The 24,930-nt window shown below is 43.3% G+C and overlaps 2 protein-coding genes across 3 annotated transcripts in view; one reads left to right on the top strand and one right to left on the bottom strand.

The window, feature by feature from the left end:
* The window catches only part of UPRT (uracil phosphoribosyltransferase homolog), a 126,512-nt gene extending 124,754 nt beyond the window's left edge, over positions 1-1,758 (bottom strand). Inside the window, exon 1 of the mRNA XM_051835089.2 lies at positions 1,654-1,758. The gene's annotated coding sequence lies outside the window, so the exon portion shown is untranslated. The remainder of the gene's footprint in view (positions 1-1,653) is intronic.
* ABCB7 (ATP binding cassette subfamily B member 7) overlaps positions 1,754-24,930 on the top strand; it is a 116,450-nt gene continuing 93,273 nt past the window's right edge. Inside the window, exon 1 of one of the 2 annotated variants that reach the window (XM_008248850.4) lies at positions 1,754-1,959. In XM_008248850.4, the coding sequence (XP_008247072.1) occupies positions 1,792-1,959 (168 nt within the window). In that variant the 5' untranslated portion in view covers positions 1,754-1,791. The remainder of the gene's footprint in view (positions 1,960-24,930) is intronic. The other variant, XM_002721823.5, reaches the window with a different exon arrangement.

Raw genomic sequence — 24,930 nt, 5'->3', positions numbered from 1 at the left:
TCTATTGTAGACTGCTGCTAACAAGAATAAATGCTGAATAAATATTTATTGATGATGATATACTCAGTAATAAGAGGTCATTCCGATCTACAGTCAATAAGGCAATAATAAGATAGAAACATCCAATTAGTCACTAAGTCCTATCAATTCCATCTTCTTAATATTTCTAGCACTGATCTATTGCCACAGCTGCCACTAGGTTTAGGCCTTTATTTTATGACTGAACTATTGCATTAACTTCATAATTCCTATCGGAACTCCCCCAATCCAACCTTCCTATTTAAGCCACAGCAGGCTAATACACAATACAAATCTGATCATGTTACCATCCTGATTAAAACCCTTCACTAGCTACAGGATAAAGCATTAACTTATGAGTTAATCAAATACAAAGAATGAGAATGAAATACAAAGGAAATGGAATTTAAAAACCAACTTATTTTGGTGCAAAAATTTTTGAAATCCAGGCACAATTTTTCCCAATGCATTATTCATGAAATTTTTGATGGCTTTCAAAAATTTTTGCATCAAAATCAACTCATCCTTTAATTCTATTTTCCATGAACTTTTTGAAGTACTCTAATATAAGGTCCTTTGCCATCAGGCCTCTGTTCACCCAGACTCATTTCCTGGTACTTTGCCATGCACTCCCTAGACTGCTAAGATGTTCTTTTGCTTTCTTGCTTTTACCATACCATGTTCTTTTCACGGAATTCCTGTGACACTCTTCAATTCTAAACTGTTTTCTTATTTAAATAACAGGTTCAAACATCCCTTTCCTGGAAATTTGGAAGTGTAAAACAATTCATCAGACTTATTATTAGTCCACAGTATCTCTCATAAGAAGTTCAGAATTATTTGCCTATCTTTTGTGAGAGGTTTGGGAATGCAAGCAATTAATATAAAATTGTGATTGCATTACTGTCTCTAGGGTTTCAGGTAACAAGTACCCTCAGAAACTGTTTCCCAGGTAACTGGAAACCTATTCTGACATTTGATGACGATGGTGACAAACAAATAGAAACCTGTCTTTAAACATGGACTTCTTTACATTTTCATTTTACCATCCCTCAGCCAATCCATAGGTTCTTTCAATAACTAGGGACCCTGCAAAACCGAAGGGAAAAGCTAGCAAGAGAGGCAAAATATCAGAGTAAAGATGTCTAGCATGTGTGTTTAACTTCCCCAAGAGCAACAGACCAAAGGAAAACTGCCTCAAGGTTTATGCGAAAAGAACAATCAGCAAAGTAAAAGTGCTTACAAGATGAGAGACACAGTCTCATAGGTGAGGCCTTCCCCCAGGGGAAATTAGTGTCTGTAGTTTAATCTTCCCTAAACGTTAGTCAGCAGGAGAGTGGAGATAAGAATATGCAGAGGGAAAATAGAGAAAGTGGAGCGTGGCATTGAGCTGGAGGCAGTAAGAAAAGGGTGGAATGAGGTACAAGATAGGGCTGGCAGGTATAGCAGAGTATTTGCGTCAACTAAAAAAAAAAAAGATTCGTTTATCTGAAATTTATCAAGAAATCTTTCATTTTATCTGGCAAGCCTAGGAGAAGAGAGGAAAACAATGTTATTCCGATGTTCTTGGTTGTGTAGAAAAATAATCAAAGCCCAGTAGCAGGAGACAGAGAGAGGAAAAGAAAAAAAACCTACCCAATCTGCAGAAAGAAGCTATTTCCGGTCGCGGGTCCTGGGGAAACGAGGGGGCGGGGAGAGAAGATTTAGGCGGCCTACTTCGGTCCGCCAGTGTCCCATAATCCTCCGTGCCCGGTTCCTCTTTCCTCGCTCAAGATGGCGCTGCTCGCGATACATTCTTGGCGTTGGGCAGCCGCGGCGGCTGCTTTCGAAAAACGCCGGCACTCGGCGATTCTGATCCGGCCTCTGGTATCTGTCCGAGGCTCAGATCCGCGATGGAGAGCACCTCAGCGCGGCGCCTCGGGAACTACTCGAATCTTCCAGGTGAGCCGCCGTTCACATGGAAAAGTAAAGGACGAGGGGACCCCGGTGGGGAAAAGGTTGCCCTAGTGACCTCGGGTCAGAAAAAGCACCAAAAAGACGTTCTCAGAGCTCATCAGCAGCAGGAGTAAGTGAAGGAAACTCAGGTTAGTAATTTGAAGAACGAGTAAAAGCTTTGGGGACAGCACAAAGAAAAGGGGCAGGAGGTTCCGGGCAGAGGGCACCTGGAGCACTGGAGTCCTGCAGTTGGATTTTCAGTTTTTCTCTGATACTTAGTGTTGTGTGTGTGTGTGTGTGTGTGTTTTGACGGGGTACACGCCATTCCTAGCCCGCTTACTTTTCTAAATGCAGGACGACTAGACTACCTCCCAAAGTTAGTAACGGAATTTGGGACCAGTTTGCCCATGAATTAGATATTCCTCAGTGTAGCAATTTAGAGGGGACTGTAGGATGACAGCAAACCACCTATAAACAAGTGGCAAATTGAGTTAGCACCAGTTAACTCCCTTGCTGACAGGCATGGTCCCTGATAGGACAAAACCGTAATTATCTTTTTTCCCAAAACATAGACCGCCCTAAATTCATATATAAACATGAATGTCCTTTGATCTGAAAATACCATGATGTTCTGTGTGCACAGGTCATTTTGGAAGCCATAAAGCTATTTCTTATTAACTTCTGAATGTAAGTGTGGTTATTGTTTCCTAATATTTGCATCCATTATCTCTCACTCTGAAACATTTTAAAAAATTATTTGAACTTTCTGTACTTCAGTATATCCTTTCCCATGTTATTGACAACAGGTTCTTTTTTTTTTAAGATTTATGTGTTTATTTGAAAGTCAGAATTACACACAGAGAGAAGGAGAGGTAGAGAGAGAAGTCTTCATCCACTGGTTCACTCCCCAGATGGGTGCAAGGGTTTGAGCTGCGCTGATCCGAAGCTAGGAGCCAGGAGCTTCTTCCGGGTCTCCCACACAGGGGCAGGGGCCCAAGGACTTGAGCTGTCTTCTGCTTTCCCAGGCCATGGCAGAGAGCTAGATCGGAAGTTGAGCAGCCAAACTGGCGCCCATATGGGATGCTGGCACTGCAGATGGAAGCTTTACCTGCTATCCCACAGGACTGGCCCCATTGACAACAAGTTTAACTGCCGTCATTTGTGCATCCATATCGTTTTAAAATGTTTGCTTTTTTCAAAACAAATAACTTCTTAAATTTTGATTATTCACTAGGTATTTAGTGTACTAAATTATTAGTCTATTATGTGTGTAGCACTATGCTGGATAATGGAATATCAAGAGAAACAGTCATGTCTTCAGGAATTGTACAGTTTAATTAAGGCGATTGGATCTGTGCATTACAAGAAGAACTAAAAAACAGAGTAGTAGGTTAAATGTTAAATGAATAGTATGAACAATAACAGGCATAGGTGTCTAGAGGAAGTAGTGATAATTCAGTGTTACAACAGGTATCTCCTGCTGGTGATAGAACTAGGGGAAACATTCCAAGCAGGGGATGAAGCTAGATAGGTGAAAGGCTGGTAAGATTTATTCAGTAATCAAGGAGCACCTTTATATTGCTAACGAAACAAAAAATAAATTCTGCCCTTAAAGAGCTTAAAATAAACAGGCAATTATAATGAAGTAGAATTGTATAATAATGGGGAAGGTGCAAGGGACTGGGAAAGCATGCATTAAAAAGTGACATTAAATCTAGTTCGAGCTTTGGCTGCTTCACTTCTAATCCAGCTCTCTGCTATGGTCTGGGAAAGCAGTGGAAGATTGCCCAAACCCTTGGGACCCTGCACCCACGTGGGAGACCCAGAAGAAGCTCCTGGCTCCTGGTTTCAGATCGGCCCAGTTCCGGCCTTTGCGGCCATTTAGGGAGTGAACCAGTGGATGGAAGACCTCTCTCTCTGCCTCTGCCTCTCTGTAACTCTGTTTTTCAGAAATCTTTAAAACAATATCTAATCTTTTTTTTTTTTTTTTGACAGGCAGAGTTAGTGAGAGAGAGAGAGACAAAGATAAAATCTAATCTTAAGGTAGGGAAGATTCCCTTGAATTATTGATATATATCTGCAAAATTAGAAATTAGCTAGTTAAAGAGGGACCAGCCTCTGCAAAGGCCCACAGTAACAAAGAACATAGAGGCAGGCATTTAGCACTCTGATGCAGGTGCTGCTTGGGACACCTGCAGTCCAAATCATCCCTGAGTTCAAGTCCTGACTCCACTTCTGATTCTGGTTTCCTACTGATGTGTATCCTGGATGGCAGCAGTGATAGTTCAAGTGGTTGGGTCCTTGCCCCCCATTTGGGAGACCTGAATTGAGTTTCTGCCTGCTGGATTCAGTCTGTCCCAGCCCTGGCTGTTTGGGGCATTTTGGAAATGAACCAGTGGATGGAAGAGCTCTCTAATTCTGTCTCTGTCTATCTCTCTTTCAAATGAATAAATAAATAAATAATTTTTTAAAGAAAGAACATGGACTTTTCTATAGAACTGAATATAGTTTAAACTATAGTGAAGAGTTTAAGATAGAAAGTGGCAAAAGATTAGGCTAGAGAAGCAAATCCTGGTTGTTTTAAGATTTTAAAATTGTTGTATAGGCCAGCGCCATGGCTCAATAGGCTAATCCTCCGCCTGCAGTGCCGGCACCCCCGGTTCTAGTCCCGGTTGGGGCACTGGGTCTATCCCGGTTGCTCCTCTTCCAGGCCAGCTCTCTGCTGTGGCCCGGGAGTGCAGTGGAGGGTGGCTCAAGTCCTTGGGCCCTGCACCTGCATGGGAGACCAGGAGAAGCACCTGACTCCTGGCTTCGGATCAGTGCTGTGCACTGGCCACCGGGGGCGGGGGGTGTGTGTGAACCAATGGAAAAGGAAGGCCTTTCTCTTTCTCTCTCACTGTCTAACTCTGCCTGTCAAAAAAAAAATTATTTTATAGCTTAAGTTTTTGTCACATTATGTCTTGAGGCTGTTTTTGTTCTATAGTTCTCCAACGTGCCAGATGAAGTTAAGGTAAAGTTTATAGGACTATTCTCAGGGTAGAAGAATGAGAGGGAAGGAGAAATCATTAGGACTCTCAGGACATAATGGTAATAAAAATTCAGCCCTTTCTCTTTCCATGAGCACTATCCCCACAACTTCCTTCTTCCACTCTCTGCTGTAAATCCTACCACTTCCTTTGGTTACCATTTCTGAAGTGTGAAAACAAGGTGAAAATGTCACCTTTGCTTTCTTTCTATTTTTTTAAGTTGGAGATGCAGAGAATAAGAGCAGGAGCTCTCCATCTGGTCCATTCCCCCAAATGCTTTTACTGACTGAACCTGGACTGGACTGAAGCCAGGGGCTGGAGACTCAGTCAAAGTCTCTCACAGGGGTGGCAGGGAACCAACTATTTGAGTCATAACCTGCCACCTCCCAGGTCTATACTCACAGGAAACAGGAATCTGGAGTGAAACTAGGAATGAAACCCCGGCATGCTGATGTGGGACAGGGGGAATCTTAACCACTAGGTCAAATGTCTGCCCCTGACTTCTACTTCTTAAAGGCATGGAACTCTTGGCATTTAAAAAAAACTTTGGATTTATCATGGAGATGAAGAATGATTCTAAAGCTTTCAAACTAGAATATGATGTAACCTGAGCTACCTGCAAATTAATTAGTGATTTCCTATTGAAATAGCAAGATAAATATTGAATACACCTTTAAGCCAATCATTAGTATATAGTACAGTTTTTTTTTTCTTAAAGATTTATTTATTATTTATCTGAAAGTCAGAGTTACACAGAAGGAGAGGCAGAGAGAGAGAGAGAGAGAGGTCTTCCATCTGCTGGTTCACTCCCCAATTGGCCACAACGGCCAGAGCTGTGCCAGTCTGAAGCCAGGAGCCAGGAACTTCTTCCGGGTCTCTCATGTGGGTGTAGGGGCCCAAGGACTTGGGCCATCTTCTACTGCTTTCCCAGGCCATAGCAGAGAGCTGGATTGGAAGTGGAGCAGCCGGACTCAAACCGGCGCCCTATGGGATGCCAGCACTGCAGGTAGTGGCTCTACCTGCTATGCCACAGCGCAGGCCCCAAGTACAGTGTTTTATTTAAAGAGAGGTATTATTTTATGAATTTTTGTTAAACACACATGTACATGCACATATTACCACATATATGTGATCACTATGGTGCATTTTAAAATGCATTTTTCATCTAGTATTGTGCCCTAGAGTTGTGCTGTGCAATGTGGTGGCTATGTAGCTAATAAAGTTAAAATTAAATTAAAAATATAATTCATCAGTTAATTTAACTGTGGCTAATACAGCCACATTTCAAGGATTCAGTAGCCACATGTGAGTAGTGGCTATCATTTTGGTCAACATACATATGGAACGTTCTCCTAGCATTGGAAAAGTTTAATTGGGCAGTGCTGCTTTGGAGAATATCATGTCCAGTCCTTTTGATTTTACAGATGAGGAAACTAAGTCCCAATATGGGTAAATGACAGGTTTGAAGGCCATTCATTAATTTATTGCCTTCTGCATGTCATTTGCTTATATAAGGGTAAATAAGACCCAGGCAGATATTAGACACATAATAAATGTTTATTGAATTATAAAGATACTTATCTAATAATTACTAGAGCACTATTAATGGAGGTATATATTTTAAACATTTAAATTCTTAAAATTGAAAGATTCCATATAAGATTATTTTTAAAGATTTATTTATTATTATTATTTATTTATTGTGGAGAGAAATCCTCCATCTGTTGGTTAACTCCCAAATGCTTGCAACAATCAGGGCAGGAACTCCATCCATGTCTCCCATGTGGATGGCAGGGGACCAAGCACTTGAGCCATCATCCACTGCCTCCTAGGTGCCTTAGCAGGGAGCTGGATCAGAAGTATAGTAGCTAGAGTGGAGAGCAGCATTCTGTTGGGGTGTGGCATTGTGGTCTGGCTGGTTAAGCCACAGTCTGTGATGCTGCCATCCCATATCTGCTAGTTCGAGTCCCAGCTGCTCCACTTCCCATCCCGCTCAGATATGGGAAGTGAGCATCCCAAATGGTGACTTCACACCTGTCTCTGTCAGAGTTCGTTATACAAATGTATTCCGGTACAGCTTCCTCATCAAATAAATGATTTACAAATAATGTCTCTCATTGTGTGGGTTAATCTTTTTAGTTTCTTGCTAGTGTTCTTTGAAGTGCGAGAGTTTTCTCATTTTGATGAAGGCAGATTTATCTATTTTTATTGTTTATAATTCTGGCCTTGTTTATTTTATTTTATTTATTGGAAAGGCAGAGAGGCAGTGAGAGACACACACAGAGACAGTGATTTCCTATCTACTGGTTTACTGCCCAAGTACCCGCAAACAGCCTGGGCTGAGCCAGGCTCAAATTGGAAGTTGGGATCTCAATCCAGGTCTCCCACATGGGTGGCAGAGATCCAACTATTTGAGCTATTGCCTGCTGCCTCGCAGGGTGCACATTAACAGGAAGCTGAAATCCATAATGGAGCTGAGACTTGAATCCAGGTGTTATGATACAGGATGCAGATGTCTCAGCAGCGTCTTAACTGCGAGGCCAAATTCCTGCTCATGGTTTTGGTGTTCTAGCTAAGAATTCGTTGCCAAACTTGAGGTCATGAAAACCTGTATGTTTTCTTCAAATAATTTTATAACTTCATTCTGGTAAGATATAGAAGCATTACTTATATACCTCATATACATCTAGCTTCTTTTCCCTGCTTATTTTATTTTTATACATAAGTGTTACAATCCCAACAATATCTTGTCATGATTATTACTTTATATAAATCTCTTGAAGAGGCTGAAAGGAGAGCAAGTACATATTTATAGATTTTGTTTTATTAACCATTTTATTATCATTTCTTGTTCTCTTCCCATGTTCTCATGTATTTGAGTTACTCTCTGGAGGAATTTCCTTATTCTGGTACAGTTGTGCTACAATTCATCTACTTTGTGATGTCATTGGCAGATATATCTCTAAATGTTGTTATAGGCTTCATAATATATTATACACATAGAAGTTATGGTGTAATTGTTTTATACAATTGCCTTTTAAATCATTGCAAAGAAGAAAGTAGGGAAAGTGTGTATATCTAGTCTTCTGTAATTACAGAACTGCCTTTTCAGATACTCTTTAGTTTTTTGTGTGGATTTGAAGTACAGTCTGAGACTACTTGCTTTCAGCCTTAAGAATTTCCTTTAGGGTTTTTTGTGAGGTGGTTCTGCTAGCAACAAATTCTCTCAGTTTTTGTTTGGCATGGAGTGTATGTTGCTTTCGTTTTTGACCAGTATCTTTGCTAGTTGCAGGATTCTTTTTTAGAAAAAGGTTTATTTATTTGAAGGCAGAGTTACAGAGAGAAAGATTTTCTGTCTGCTGGTTCAGGTGGGTGGCAGGAGCCCAAACACTTGGACCATCTTCCACTTCTTTTCTCAGGTGCATTAGCAGGGAGCTAGATCAGAAGTAGAGCAGCTGGGACTCAAACCTGCATTCATATGGGATGCTGCCATTGCCTTCAGTGGCTTAACCTGCTGTACCACCAAGCTGACCCATAGATAAATGATTCTTGCTTGCCAGGGTAGTTTTTAGTATTTTGACTACGATGCCTCACTGCCTTGTACCCTCCATTATTTCTGCTAAGAAATCTGCTTTTTATCATGTAGCTCCCTTTTTGAGTAAGGAGTCCTTTTTTCCTCTTGTAACCTTCATGATTTTTTCCTTGTGTTTGACTTTCTATCTTTTTCTTACTTATCTTTGGATCTCTTTGCCTTTTTCCCATTTGGAGTTTGTTGAGCTGCCTGGATGTGTAGGTTATTGTTCTTTTAAATAAGCTCTGGAAATTTTCAACCATTATTTCATTGACTAGTTTTTCTTCCCCTTTATCTCCTTTTCTTCTGGTATACTTGTTATACATATGTAGGTGCATTTAATGTCCTATATTTCTCAGAGGCTCTTTGATTTTTCTTCAAACTTTTATCTTTTTGTTCTTCAGATTGCACAGTATCTATTGATATATCCTTAAGTTTACTAATTCTTTCTTCTGCTAATTCAAATCTGCTGTTGACTTCCTCTAGTGAATCCTTCATTTTAGTTATATTTTTCAATTCCCAGGTTTGTTTCTTCTAAAAATAATTTTTGTTTATTGAAATTTATTTAATGTCATTATATCTTCCTTACTCCTTTTATTGTGGTTTTCTTTAGCCTTTGGTCATATGTATAATGACTGTGTTGAGGGCTTTTTCTCTTTAATGCAGCACGTGCTCAAAGCCAGTTTCTCTTGACTGCCTTTTTTTTTAAACTAGTATATAAGTTGTATTTTCTTGTTTCTTAGAGTATCTCATGGTTCTAAAAGACTGGACATTTTAGAGAATATATTGTAGTAACTCTGAGTTGGTTCCCTCCCTCCTGGGGTTTGTTATTTGTTTAGAGAAGGATAGATTTTTAGTAATGACTCCCTGCATCCCGTAGTATTAAGTGTCTGTGTTTTTTTTTTTTTTTTTTTGACAGGCAGAGTTAGACAGTGAGAGAGAGAAAGAGAAAGGTCTTCCTTTTTCCATTGGTTCACCCCCCAAGTGGCCTTTGCGGCTGGCTGCGCTGATCCAAAGCCAGGAGCCAGGTGTTTCTTCCTGGTCTCCCATGCGGGTGCAGGGCCCAAGGACCTGGGCCATCCTCCACTGCACTCCCGGGCCACAGCAGAGAGCTGGACTGGAAGAGGAGCAACTGAGACAGAATCCGGCGCCCCAACCAGGGGTGCCGGCGCCGCTGGCGGAGGATTAGCCTAGTAAGCCGCGGTGCCGGCCAAGTGTCTGTGCTTTTCAAGGAGACACAGCTGTGAGTGTGCCTACAGTCATCCTGGGATGATAGTGATTTTAGCAGGGCTCCCTTTTTCTCTTTCCAAGCAAGTTATGTTCCACTAATTGCTGACAGATTGTACTATTGCTTTCCACGTGCCTTGGGGCATAACTTATTAAACAGACTTAAAACAATCAAATTCAGTTTCCTTTGAAGGGATGGTTGCTGAGGTCAAGGTTTGAGATTTTTCTGATCCCAGACAGTCCACTTTCAGCTGTATTCTCTTGGTTTTCTGATTCTCAAGGGCAAGCGATTAACCTCTGTGTCATGATTCTATCAGTCTCTGCCTAATTGCTTTTCCCATAGCCTGCATTGTTTTTAAGAGCAATCTTGGGCTTGAACTTTTTCACACCTAGTTGCAAATGAAGTCAATCCTTCTGCAAAGAGATTAGGAGCTGTCTGCTTTAGGGTCACCTTCTCCTCCAGGTAGAATCTGCCAGCTTGAGCTCTGGGGCTGGGAGTGGGGATGATGGTGCACTTCTCAGTGCTAGATAGGAGGGGGTGAGAACAGTAGCCTCAGATGTTCTTGGTCTGCTTCTCCTGGTGTGGAACCAAGGTTTTATGAGCCAGGGCTGGGGTAATTGGGGCTGTATAAGTCTCAGCACACTACATCCAAAGCAGAACCTTTGTCCCTCTAGCGGGTGTGTGCGGAAGAAGGCAGCCCCTATCTCTTGGTCACACTAACTCAGAACTTGGCTTCAGCAACAGGTCACTGGAGACAGGATGAGAAATTCTGATGTTTTGCTTTTCCCAGAAGGTGATCTTTAGAATAGCAGCTCTGGTGGGTGTATATTTGTGCGTGTGAGTGGGTGGGGGGCTGCTGTACCAACTCAAATGAAGTTTGCATCTTGCTGAACTGAGAGAGAGAGAGCGTAGGTGTATGAGGGTACTTCCAAAACTTAATGGAAATTGCGTAGTATAATATATAGTGTTTCTGGCTATATAACTCCAGCAATAGGTACTTAATGATTCTCAAGGTAACACACTCCATCCATACCATCAAATTAGTAAGGTTTTATCTTTATGCATCGGGGTAAACATTTTTTAATTCCATTTCCATGAACTTTTTGAAGTACTCTCATTAGTCTGCTTCATACACCACAGACCCTCTCCATTCTTACTGAGCTTAGTATATTTTCTTGAATAAACATTTCATTTGCTCAATGCCCCTAGTACCATTTCTGGGACCCTTAAATGGTTGTCCTTTTATGATTTTTTTTTTACCAGTTTTGCTGAGGAGTTGGTTTAAGGAGCTCCTTATATATTTTCATGCCAGATATGGAACATTCTTCATTTTTTTTTTTTGACAGGCAGAGTTAGACAGTGAGAGAGACAGAGAGAAAGGTCTTCCTTCCGTTGGTTCACCCCCCCAAATGGCTGCTAAGGCTGGCGCGCTGCGCCAATCCGAAGCCAGGAGCCAGGTGCTTCCTCCTGGTCTCCCATGCGGGTGCAGAGCCCAAGCACTTGGGCCATCCTCCACTGCCCTTCCAGGCCACATTAGAGAGCTGGACTGGGAGAGGAGCAACCGGGACAGAACCGGTGCCCCAACCGGGACTAGAACCCAGAGTGCCAGCACCACAGGCGGAGGATTAGCCTAGTGAGCCAGCCCTTCATTTGTTTTTGACTGGCTCATGCCCTTTGACTTACTGCAAGCATGCAAAATAGCCTGTACTTTGTCTTGTAGATGATATTCCCAATGAGATCTGGCACACCTTTTATTTTAGTATGCTTACCTTGTATGTCCCATTTAGTAGTTCTTTTGGATAGGTACCATTTTGTTGTCATTTGTTGACGCTGACCTCATGGACAAAGGGTAGGGGCTTCAGTTTCTTTTTATTTTTTAAAAGATTTTATTTGTTTACTTGAAAGTCAGAGTTAGAGATAGGTAGAGGCAGAGAGAAAGAGATCTTCCATTCTGTGGTTCACTCCCCAGATGGGTGCAACAGTTGGAGTTGTGCCAATCTGAAGCCAGGAGACAGGAGCTTCTGGGTCCTGCACACGAGTGCAGGGGCCAAGGACTTGGGCCATCTTCCACTGCTTTCCCAGGCCATAGCAGAGAGCTGGAGCAGAAGTGGAGCAGCCAGGACTTGAACCAGTGTGCATATGGGATGCTGGCACTGCAGGCCAGGGCTTTAACTCACTGCACCACAGTGCCAGCTCCTTCACTTTCTTTTTTGTTAAAGTTTATTTTTATTTACTTGAAGGTATAATCATACACACATATACACCCCCCACCCACACACACAGAAAATCTTCCATTTGCAGGTTTACTCCCCAAGTGTCCTTAATAGCTGAGACAGGGCAAGGTTGAAGCTAGGAACCTGGAGCTCCATCTGGGTTTCTCACATGTGTGACAGGGGAGGGGCCCAAGTATTTAAGGCATCACCTGCTGCCTCCCAGCGTGTACATTAGTGGGAAGCTACATTGGAAGCAGAGGTGAGATGCAATCTCGGATACTCTGATATGGGATGCCAGTGTCCTAGGTGGCAGTTTAACCTGCTGTGCCATAATGCTGTACCTACATATGATCTTTGTACTTTACAAATTTTGCATTTTAGAAAAAGATTCATTTTATTTAAAGAGTGACAGAAAGAGAGAGAGAGATCTACCATCTGTTGGTTTGTTCCTCAAATGGCCATGATGGTCAGGGATGGGCCAGGCCAAAGCTAGGAGCCAGGAACTCCATTTGGGCCTCCTACATGGGTGGCAGGGGCCCAAGTACCCAGACCATCTTCTGCTGCCTTCTCAGTTGCATTAGCTGGGAGCTAGATTGGAAGTGGAGCAGCTGAGACTTGAACCAGTGCTCATATGGGATACTAGCATTGCAGGCAGCATCTTAACCCACTGTGCCACAATACCAGCCCTTACATTTTTGCTTTTGTAATTGTACAAAGCCATATCTGATAAAAACATATCTGATAAAAATAACTACAACCCTACTGTTTTTTTTAAGATTTTATTTATTTATTTGAGAGATAGAGTTATAGACAGTGAGAGAGAGAGAGAGAGAGAGAGAGACAGAGAGAAAGGTCTTCTCTCCATTGGTTTACTCCCTAGTTGGCCGCAACAGCCAGAGCTGTGCTGATCCGAAGCCAGGATCCAGGAGTGTCTTCCCAGTCCCCACGCGGGTGCAGGGGCCCAAGGACTTGGGCCATCTTCCGCTGCTTTCCCAGGCCACAGCAGAGAGCTGGATCAGAAGAGGAGAAGCCGGGACTAGAACCGTCGCCCATGTGGGATGCCGGTGCTGCAAGCAGAGGATTAATCTACTGCATCACGGCGCCGGCCCCACAACTCTACTTTTTAAACAAGTTTTTCTTTTCCCTTTGAATCTATTCTTATATGTATCTAATTTTTACATTGTTGAGATCATTTTAAATTCTGTTTCTTTTTGCATATAAGCATATTTTTTCTTGGTGCTCAGTCTACCAATATTAGGTCTTTTTATTATTTTAATATGTGTACATTTAGTTACCTGAAAAAGATGATATTTTTATTGTTTTGGGTTTTTTTCCTTTTTTGAAAACAGATTTATTTATATCATTGAAAAGAAGAGTGACAGAGAGAGACATCTTCCATCTGCTGATTCACTTTCCAAATGCCAGCAATAGCCAGGGCTAGGCTAGGGTGAAGCCAGGGGCCAGGAGCTTCATCTAAGTCTCCCACAATTGGTGGTGGGAACCTAAGCACAGACCCATGTCGCTCCCCCTCTTCGCGGAGGAACGACACAGGACCCTGCGCTGTTCTTTCGTCTGCTCGGCCCTCCCCGGGTTTGCTGCTGGTTCTTCCCGGGTTGGCTACTATCCCTTCCACCTCCGTGGAAGGGCAGTTCCCCCTGGCCACATTCCCCACTTCCGCAGGGGAGCGGCACACCGCTGGCCGGCTCTCTGGGGGCTGCACAGGTGTTCCTTCAGCTAGATGTTCCCCTTAGATGTTCCTCATAGATGTTCCTGGTGCATGCCGTCTCTCTCCTCCTTTATAGTCCTCCTCCGCCAATCCCAACTCGGCTGCCCACACGCCGAGTACGCTGCTCTCCAATCAGGAGCAAGTCCTACAGTTTATTAGCTGAACTGGAGGCAGCTGTGCGGAAGCTGTTTACTTCTCTCCTAGCGCCATATTGTGGGAGAGCAGATGCATAGAATAAGTCTTAATTCCAGTAACTCAGTCCAGTCCGGGCTGCTCCCCACAGACCCACTGCCTCCCAAGTGCATTAGCAGGGATCCCGATTGGTAGTAGAAGGGCAAAACAGCCAAGACTCACTAGGTCCTCTGATGTGGGAATGCAGGTGTTCCAAGTGGTGAGAATAACCCACTGTGCCACAATGCCTGTCCCTAGTTTTCTCCTTTCCTAAAAACTGTCCTCCTAAAGTCCACATCAGTCTTTTCTCTTAATATTTATTTATTTATTTATTTGAAAGACCAAGTGAAAGAGGGAGGAGATATAGAGATCTTCCACTGATTTCTTTGTGGTAGCAATAGCCTAGTCTATCCTTTGCTCTACTTCAACTTTTGCCATAGTTTAAGGCCCATGTTACTTTATGAAGAGATTTTCTCTCTGCCTCTAGGGACGTACCCTACATTCCATTGCATACAGCACAACCACATTATTCTTTCTAAAGCACAGCTTTTATTTTTTTACTTCCTTACTTAAAAACTTCAGTGGATAGGCCGGCGCCGCGGCTCACTAGGCTAATCCTCCGCCTAGCGGCGCCGGCACACCGGGTTCTAGTCCCGGTCGGGGCGCCGGATTCTGTCCCGGTTGCCCCTCTTCCAGGCCAGCCCTCTGCTGTGGCCAGGGAGTGCAGTGGAGGATGGCCCAGGTGCTTGGGCCCTGCACCCCATGGGAGACCAGGAAAAACACCTGGCTCCTGGCTCTTGCCATCGGATCAGCGCGGTGCGCCGGCCGCAGCGCGCCGGCCGCAGCGGCCATTGGAGGGTGAACCAACGGCAAAGGAAGACCTTTCTCTCTGTCTCTCTCTCTGACTGTCCACTCTGCCTGTCAAAAAAAAAAAAAAAAAAAAAAAAAACTTCAGTGGTGTCTTCAACTCAGCTTGATGTTCAAGACCCTAAAAACTTTCACCCATCTAGCTTGTTAGTCAAATTGTTAACTGTTTCTGTACAAAACAGCTTGTCCCTCCAGCCACCCTGAATTGCACTCTGTTCCTTTATTTATGCTATACCCTCTGTCTGAAGTGTCCTCTCTTTAATTCCTGCCTGTTTTTCAAATTTTAGCTCAAGGGTCCATTTATTCCATGGCACCACTCATTTATAAGCTCAGAACACATGGATTTCTTCCTTCTCTGAACTCCTTTTCCTACAAGTGGTTATCCAGTATGCCTTGTGGAAAAGATTTTATGCATCTAAAAGGAAGATAGATTCCAGTGATCTTTTTTTGAAATCTTCCATAGAACTGGGCATAGTATCTTATATGTGTTAGGCACTCAGAAAATATTTGTGAAATGAATGATTGCACTTTTTTAAAGGATTTATTTATTTATTTGAAAGTCAGAATTACACAGAGAGAGGAGAGGCAGAGAGAGAGAGAGAGAGAGAGAGACCTTCCATCCGATGGTTCACTCCCCAGTTGGCCGCAACGGCTGTAGCTGTGCCGATCTGAAGCCAGGAGCCAGGAGCCTCTTCTGGGTCTCCCGTGTGGGTGCAGGGACCCAAGGACTTGGGCCATCTTCGACTGCCTTCCCAGGCCACAGCAGAGAGCAAGATCGGAAGTGGAGCAGCCAGGTCTCGAACCGGCACCCATATGGGATGCTGGCGCTTTAGGCCAGGGCATTAACCCGTTGCGCCACAGCGCCTGCCCCTATTTATTTATTTGAATGAGAGAGATTTTCCATCTGCTGGTTCACTCCCCAAATGCCCGTGATGGCTGGTGCTGGGCCAGGCTGAAGCCAACCAGGTCTCCTATGTCAGCCATCTCCTACTACTTTTCCAGTACATTAATAGGGAGCTGGACCAGAAGTGGAGCAGCCAAGACTCTAACTGTTGCTCCAGTATGGGATGCTGGTGTTGTAGGTAGTAGCTTAACCCACTGTGCCACAATACCAGCTCCATGATTAAACTCCATAGCCAAAGCAAAATAGAATCTAACATAAGTATAAATAATATTTGCTTCAGTGTTATACATTTGGAATTGAAGGCTCACTTTCTTGAGGGCAACCTCATAAATTTGTTCATTGCATTTGTGTCAGTGAGTGTTTGGTACCAATGGTGGGGTACTGTCCCTGAGTGTCAGGTTTTTAGTTTAGTAACCAAAACACACATACTGTTAATCCTAAAACTTGAGTTAATTAATTAGAAGGCATCTTTTGTTTAGAAAAATAACATACGGATAGAGTTCTTTGAGGAAGAAATAAGATAAAATTTACATTTTGTAGAAATTTTAAAGGCTATATTTAGGCTCGTAAATAGTTTTTTTTTAAAATATATTTATTTGAAAGTCAGAGTTACACAGAGACAGAGGAGAGGCAGAGAGAGAGAGGTCTTCCATCCGGTGGGTCACTCCCCGGTTGGCTGCAATGGCTGGAGCTACGCAGATCCGAAGCCAGGAGTCAGGAGCTTCTCCTGGGTTCCCACAAGAGCACAGGGGCCCAAGGACTTGGGCCATCTTCGACTGCTTTCCCAGGCCACAGCAGAGAGCCAGATCGGAAGTGGAACAGCTGGGTCTCGAACTGGAGCCCATATGGGATGCCGGCGCTTCAGGCCAGAGCATTAACCCGCTGCGCCATAGCGCCAGCCCTGTTCATAGTTTCTGATCAAGTTTTCTTTACCATATCTGGAAGAGAAAAAGATGTTAGAATGGGAAAACTGTATCCTAAGTTATAGTTTCTCGGGTACTAATGTTTTAGTACAGTAGGCTTTTTTTTTTTTAATTTGACAGAGTTAGCAGTGTGAGAGAGAGACAGAGAGAAAGGTCTTCCGCTGGCTAACCCCCTCCCCCAATGGCCGCTATGGCCGGAGCTATGCTGATCCAAAGCCAGGAGTCAGGTACTTCCTCTTGGTCTCCTACGTGGGTACAGGGGCCCAAGCACTCGGGCCATCCTCCACTGCCTTCCCAGGCCACAGCAGAGAGCTATACTGGAAGAGGAGCAACTGGGACTAGAACCCGGTGCCCATATGGGATGTCGGCACTGCAGTCGGAGGATTAACCAAGTGAGCCATGGTGCCGGCCCCACAGTAGGCTTTTTTTTTTTTTTTAGTAGGCTTTTTTTTTTTAACCTGGAAACTTTTTATTCAACGTATACAAGCTTCATGCATTTCATAAATACAAATTTAGAAACATATTGATTCTTTGCACCCTACCCTCCCTCCCACCCACACTCCCACCTTCCCACCTTTCTTCCTCCTGCCTCTCGTATTCCCATTCTTATTTTTTAATATCTATTTTCAATTAACTTCATGCATATAAGATTAACCTTATCTAAGTAAAGAGTTCAACAAATAGTATGAAAAAAAAAAACAACTGGGGGCTGGTGCTGTGACCTAGTGGGCTGAGCCTCTGCATGCAGTACCAGTATCCCATATGGGTGCTGGTTCAAGTCCTGGCTCCTCCACTTCCAATTCAGCTCCCTGCCAATGCACCTGGAAAATCAGTGGAAGATAGCCCAAATGCTGTGGCCCCTACACCCATGTGGGAGACCTGGAAGAAGCTCCTGGTTCCTGGCTTTGGATTGGCTCAGCTCTGGTTGTTGCTGCCATTTGGGGAGTGAACCAGCAGATGGAAGACCTCTCTGTCTCTCCTCCCTCTCTTTGTAACTGTAACTCTCAAATCTTAAAACAAAACTGTACCTTGACAGCCGTGACAAGATGTTCACAGTCAGTGCATCTTTTTTTTTTTTTTTTTTTTTTTTTGACAGGCAGAGTGGACAGTGAGAGAGAGAGAGAGAGAAAGGTCTTCCTTTTGCCATTGGTTCACCCTCCAATGGCTGCCGCTGCCGGCACACCACGGCTGGCGCACCACGCTGATCTGATGGCAGGAGCAGGTGCTTCTCCTGGTCTCCCATGGGGTACAGGGCCCAAGCACTTGGGCCATCCTCCACTGCACTCCCTGGCCACAGCAGAGAGCTGGCCTGGAAGAGGGGCAACCAGGACAGAATCCGGCGCCCCGACTGGGACTAGAACCCGGTGTGCCGGCACCACAAGGCGGAGGATTAGCCTATTGAGCCACGGCGCTGACTCAGTCATTGCATCTTAAAGTGTCAGTTTCACGTCTATAGATTCCTAGTAGGTACTATATTAGTTACCACAGATCATGGAGAACATACAGTATCTGTCATTTGGGGACTGGCTTATTCCATGAAATATAATGTTTTCAGTTGCATCCATATTGTTGCAAACAACAGGACTTAATTTTTTTACCACTGTGTAGTGTTCCATCGTGTACATATCTCATATTTCTTTATCCAGTCTTCATTTGACAGGCATTTGGGTTGATTTCATATCTAAGGTATTGTGGATTGCATTGCAATAAACATGGGGGTATTGGCTGGTGCTGTGGCTCACTTGGCTAATCCTCCACCTGCAGCACCAGCACCCCAGGTTCTAGTCTGGTTGGGGCACCGGATACTAGTCCCGGCTGTTCTTCTTCCAGTCCAGCTCTCTGCTGTGGCCCGGGAGGGCAGTGGAGGATGGCCCAAGTGCTTGGGTCCCTGCACCCACATGGAAGACTGGGAGGAAGTACTGGCTCCTGGCTTTGGATCACTGTAGCACCGGCCATAGCAGCCATTAGGGGAGTGAACCAACGGAAGGAAGACCTTTTTCTCTGTCTCTCACTATCTATAACTCTCACTATCTAACTCTGCCTGTCAAAAAAAAAAAAAACACACATGGGGGTATAGATAACTTTCATATGCTGATTTCATTTCCCGTGGGTAAATTTCCAGGAGTGGGATGGCTGGGTGATATGGTAGGTCTATATTCAGATTTCTGAGGTATCTCCATACTCTCTTCCACAGTGGCTTTAACCAATTTACATTCTCAACAACAGTGTATTAGGGTACCTTTTTCCTCACATCCTCACTGTTGTTTGTTGATTTCTATATGAAAGCCATTCTAACGGGGGTTATGTGAAACCTCATTGTGGTTTTGATTTGCAGTTCCCTGATGGCTAGTGATCCTGAGCAGTTTTCCATGTCTCTGTTGGCCATTTGGATTTCCTCTTTTGAAAAATGCCTGTTCAAGTCCTTTGCCCATTTCTTAACTGGATCATTTGCTTGTTGTTGAATTTCTTGACCTCTTTATATATTCTGATTATTAATCTTTTATCAGTTCCCTAGTTTGCAAATAATTTTTACCATGCTGTGAGTTGCCTCTTCACTTTTCAGAGTGTTTCTTTTGCATTGCAGAAGCTTCTCGATTTTAGGTAATCCCATTTGTCAATTCTGGCTTTGATTACCTGTGCTTCTGGGGTCTTTTACAAGAACTCTTTTCCTATACCAATGTCGTTTAGGGTTTTTCCATTGTTCTCTAATAATTTGATGGTATTGGATCATAGATTTGGGTCCTTGATCCATTTTGGGTGTATTTTTGCATAAGGTGTAAGGTAGGAGTCTTGCTGCATGAGGAGATCTAGTTTTCCCAGCACCATTTGTTGAAGAGACTGTCCTTGCTCCAGGGATTGATTTTAGCTCCTTTGTCAAAGATAAGTTGGTTGTAGATGTGTGCATTGATTTTTGGAGTTTCGATTCTATTCTATTGGTTTACGTGTCTATTTTTGTGCCAGTACCAGGCTGTTTTGATTATAACTGCCCTGTAATATGTCTTAAAATTTTGTATAAGATTGTAATTTGTTATAAAGATTGCTTTAGCTTTTTGGGGTCTCAAGTGTTTCCATATGAATTTTAGCATCATTTCTTCTGTTTCTGAGGATAATATTGTTGGTATTTTGATTGGGATTGCATTGAATCTGTAATTGCTTTCAGTAGGATGGACGTTTCAATGATATTGATTCCTTCAATCCATGAACATGAAGCATTTTTCCCTTTTTTGTGTCTTCTATTTTGTTCTTTAATGTTTTATAATTTTCATTGTAGAGATCTTTGATATCTTTTGTTAAATTTATTGCAAGGTATTTTGGGTTTTTTTCTAGCTATTGTGAATGGGATTGATTTTAGAAGTTCTTTCTCAGCTATGGCATTGTCTGTGTATACAAAGGCTGTTTGTTTTTGTCTGCTAATTTTATATCCTACCACATCACCAAACTCTTTATTAGTTCCAAAAGTATCTTAGTGGAGTCTTTTGGATCCCCTAAATATTGAATGATGTAATTTGCAAATATAGATAGTTACATTCCTCCCCAATTTGTATCCCTTTGATTTCTTTTCCTTGCCTAATGGCTCTGGATAAAACTTCCAGGACTATGTTGAATAGCAGTGGTGAGAGTGGGCATCCTTTTCTGGTTCTGGATCTCAGTGGGAATGCTTCCAACTGTTCCCCATTCCTTAGGATGGTGGCCATGGGTTTGTCATAAATTGCTTTGATTGTGTTGAGGGATGTTCCTTCTAAACGTAGTTTGCTTAAGGTTTTCATATCATGAAAGTTTGTTGTATTTTATCTCTGCATCTTTCAGTTTGTTAATGTGAAGTATCACATTGATTTGCGAATGTTGAACCATCCCTGCATACCAGGGATAAATCTCACTTGGTCTGGGTGAATGATCTTTCTGATTTATTGCACAGTCCCAGCACACAGGACTCCCACAGTCATGAGCACCCTGCCCCCTGTCAATTCTCCCAACCAGATTTGGGTGTCTCCTTTTGGCTGGTTGCTGGGTGTGCGGACACGAGCTGGCACAGCTGTTCACATATGTCCAAAATGGCATCTTCCATCTCAGCTAGTTACATACCCCCTTTATTTCCTCTAGGTTGGCTTGTATACTGTCCCCTACATGGCTCCAAGATACTCTTGGAGCCAGGCTCTTCCCATAGCTTTATCGCTAGTGGCTTGGGCTGCTGCAGTCTAGTCTCACCTCACTCTCCAATGCTGGTGGTGAGGCTCTTGGCTGCTGGGTTCCTGAGTTGTATGTGTCCACACCCTCCACTAAGATCCACAGTGTACCTCAAATTTGCATGGAGTTTCCTCTGCAGTTTTTTCCCTAACTCTTCCCTGAGATTGCACTCTCTCCACTCTTTTTTAAACTAACTTCCCCTAGACTAGAGCAGTAAGCTCCCTCCCTATTTTGCTATCTTGGAATTCCTCCCAAGCTGCGTCTTAACCTCTAGGCCAAACTTCTGCCCAGGTCATTGTAATGTATTATATCCATATTTTAAGTGCATGAATATTTGCCAAGTATAAATTTCATCTTCAACTACTTTAATTATAGTGGCTTAATAGCTCTGTGTGTGTGTGCGTGTGTGTATGTTAGTTTGCTATGGTTGCCGTAACAGAATATCACAGAGTGGGTGGCTTCAGCCTGGCTTCTTCAGGCTGAGCTCTGAGATCAGTGTCCCATCAGGGTTGATTCCTTCTGAGACCTCTCTTGGTTTGTAGATGACCATCTCCTCCCTCTGTGTTCACATGGTTTTTCCTCTGTGTGTGCCCTTATCTCCTTTTCTTATAAGGACCACAGTCAGATAGGATTAGGGCCCGACCTAATGACCTTATTTAATATTTATTGCCTCCTTAAGGGCCCTGTCTCCAAAGCCATTCTTATTCTGAAATACTGGGAGTCAGGACTTCAACATATGAATCTGAAGTGATTGGAACACAGTTCATCTTATAACTTTGTATGTGTGTGGGGGGAGTAAATGCATAGAATGGAGGAATAAATTCTAAACTGGTAACAATGATTACTTCAGGAAAGGGGATAGATTAGAAGGATAGAGGACAGTAAAAAAGAAGTTTCACTGCTATTGTAGATACTTGAGCATAGGGCATAGTTTGGTATATTTGTTTTTACAATGAGAGAAATTTTATATTTTAAGCTTTTCAGTTGGTGAACTGACTTTTTTAATAGATTGTATTAATATGTTCATATTAAAGTCTAATTTGTTAGCAATGCATTTTAACCTCCCCTTTTATGACTCTGATTATTCTGCATATCATAAAAAGGTCTTATGATGTTTAAGAAGCTTTACAGGGGCCGGCGCCGTGGCTCATCAGGCTAATCTCTGTCTGTGGCGCCGGCACCCCGGGTTCTAGTCCTGGTTGGGGCGCCGGATTCTGTCCTAGTTGCTCCTCTTCCAGTCCAGCTCTCTGCTCTGGCCCGAGAGTGCAGTGGAGGATGGCCCAAGTGCTTGGGCCCTGCACCCGCATGGGAGACCAGGAGGAAGCACCTGGCTTCTGGCTTCGGATCGGCGCAGCGCGCCCGCCGCAGCATGCCAGCCGTAGCGGCCATTTGGGAGGTGAACCAACGGAAGACCTTTTCTCTCCGTCTCTCTCTGTCTCTTTCTCTCTCACTGTCTAACTCTGTCCAAAAAAAAAAAAAAAAATAGAAGCTTTACAGGAAGTATTCTGCTGCTTTTAGATTTAACCAATTTTTGATTGTTACTTTATTGGTGAATTGAGGGACTCTTTTAACATTGTCATTACAGTGGCTGCTTCTGTATAAAATAGGCATGCTGCATATTTGATTCTGCCTAATGAAGAGCTATCTAAACTTTTCTTTTTTCAAAATAAAATTCTTGTGTTTTATTTAAAAATATTTATTTATTTGAAAGGCAGAGTAACAGAGGGAGAGACAGAGACAGATCGATTTTCCATTTGCTGGTTCGCTCCCCAAATAAATGCCCACAACAGCCAGGGCTGGGTCAGGCCGAAGTCAGTAGCCAGAACTCTGTCTGGGTCTCCCACGTGGGTGGCAGGAACCCAGGTACCTCAACGATCCTCTGCTGCCTTCCAGCTGTATTAGCAGAAAACTGGATGGAAGCAGAGTAGTCGGGACTCAGATTGGTATTCCATCCAGTCTGGGGTGTGGGCATCCTAAGCACCAGCTTAACTTGCTGCACCACAACACCTACCCTTGTTCTTATATTTTAAAAATTACTGGGGCTGTCGCCATGGCGCAGTAGGTTAATGCTTCACCTGTGGCGCTGGCATCCCATATGGGTGCCGGTTCTAGTTCCGATTGCTTCTAGTCCCAGAGAGCTCCAACCCAGCTCTCTGCTACGGCCTGGGAGAGCAGTAGAAGATGGCCCAAGTCCTTGGGCCCCTGCACCCACACGGGAGACCTTGAAGAAGCTCGTGGCTTCTGGCTTTGGATGGGTGCAGTTCCGGCCGTTGCGGCCATTTGGAGAGTAAACCTTTCTGTATCTCCCTCTCACTGTCTATAACTCTACCTCTCAAATAAAATAAATAAAATCTTTTAAAAAATTACCAAAACAGGGGCCACTGTTGTGGCATAGCAAGTTAAGCCACCACCTCAAAAACTGGCATCCCATAAGGACACCAGTTTGAGTCCTGCCTGCTCCACTTCTGAAGCTCCCTGCTGATGTGCCTGGGAAAGCAGCAGAGAATGGCCCAAGTGCTTGGGCTCCTGCACCCATGTTGGAGACCTAGAAGAAGCTTCTAGCTCCTAGCTTCGGTCCAACCCAACCATGGGCTGTTGCAGCCATTTGGGGAGTAAACCAGATGGCAGATCTCTCTGTCTCTCCCTCACTCTGTGACTCTGCCTTTCAGATAAATAAATCAATAAACCTTAAAAAAATTACCAGAACAGTACAAACCCACTATTGAAAAATCAAAAACTGCAATAAAGAAAAAAAAGTATGCTAGCAATTTGGTATTATAATATTTTTATTTTTTAAAATGCTTTAAAAATTTATTTATTCCTGCTTCTACTTATTAGTACAAAGTAAAGACCCACCTTTTGTTTATTCGTTTACTGTCCAATAGATATGAGCTACATGAAGCAGGTAAATTTAATTAAGATTTAATGGCCGGCGCCGCGGCTCACTAGGCTAATCCTCCGCCTAGCGGCGCCGGCACACCGGGTTCTAGTCCCGGTCGGGGCGCCGGATTCTGTCCCGGTTGCCCCTCTTCCAGGCCAGCCCTCTGCTGTGGCCCGGGAGTGCAGTGGAGGATGGCCCAGGTGCTTGGGCCCTGCACCCCATGGGAGACCAGGAAAAGCACCTGGCTCCTGGCTCCTGCCATCGGATCAGCGCGGTGCGCCGGCCGCAGCGCGCCGGCCGCGGCGGCCATTGGAGGGTGAACCAACGGCAAAGGAAGACCTTTCTCTCTGTCTCTCTCTCTCACTGTCCACTCTGCCTGTCAAAAAAAAAAAAATAAAAAAAAATAAAAAAAAAAAAAATAAAAAAAATAAAAAAAAAATTACCAGAACAGTACAAACCCACTATTGAAAAATCAAAAACTGCAATAAAGAAAAAAAAGTATGCTAGCAATTTGGTATTATAATATTTTTATTTTTTAAAATGCTTTAAAAATTTATTTATTCCTGCTTCTACTTATTAGTACAAAGTAAAGACCCACCTTTTGTTTATTCGTTTACTGTCCAATAGATATGAGCTACATGAAGCAGGTAAATTTAATTAAGATTTAAAATATAGTAGCTTAATCACAGTAGACATAATTCAAGGGCACGATAGCTGTGTGTGCCTTAGTGGCCCTTATGTTTAACCAAATATGGAACATTTCCATTATCATGGAAATTTCTAATGGACATAACCAACCTTGAAAGTAATTTTAAGTAGGGGATGACATTATCAAATTTGTTTTAGGAATATGTTTCTGGCTACAGTTGGAAAGATAGATTAGAAATATGCAGAGATTGTAGATAGGGGCATCAGTTTGGAGGATATTGAGGTAATAATAATATAAGAGAGATGTGATAAGGGTCTACACTGCCCATCATGAGGTAAAGTTGTCAGGATTTGTCACCAAACATTCTTACATCCTGGAAGGAAGATAAGATTTTGGAAGCAGGTGAATGTTACCTTGTCTTAGCTACTTTATCTCAGTCTCAGTGTTTGTTTCTTTTTTAAAGATTTATTTATTTATTTGAAAGTTACACAGAGAGAGAAGAGGCAGAGAGAGAGAGAAGTCTTCCATCTGATGGGTCATTCCCCAATTGGCTGCAACGACCAGAGCTGCGCCGATCTGAAGCCAGGAGCCAGGAGCTTCTTCTGGGTCTCCCACGTGGGTGCAGGGGCCCAA

Source organism: Oryctolagus cuniculus, chromosome X (assembly GCF_964237555.1).
Source record: "Oryctolagus cuniculus chromosome X, mOryCun1.1, whole genome shotgun sequence".
In the NCBI taxonomy this organism is placed as follows: domain Eukaryota; kingdom Metazoa; phylum Chordata; class Mammalia; order Lagomorpha; family Leporidae; genus Oryctolagus; species Oryctolagus cuniculus.
The sequence above is the reverse complement of the archived record's forward strand: the minus strand, read 5'-3'. Positions and strand labels throughout refer to the sequence as shown.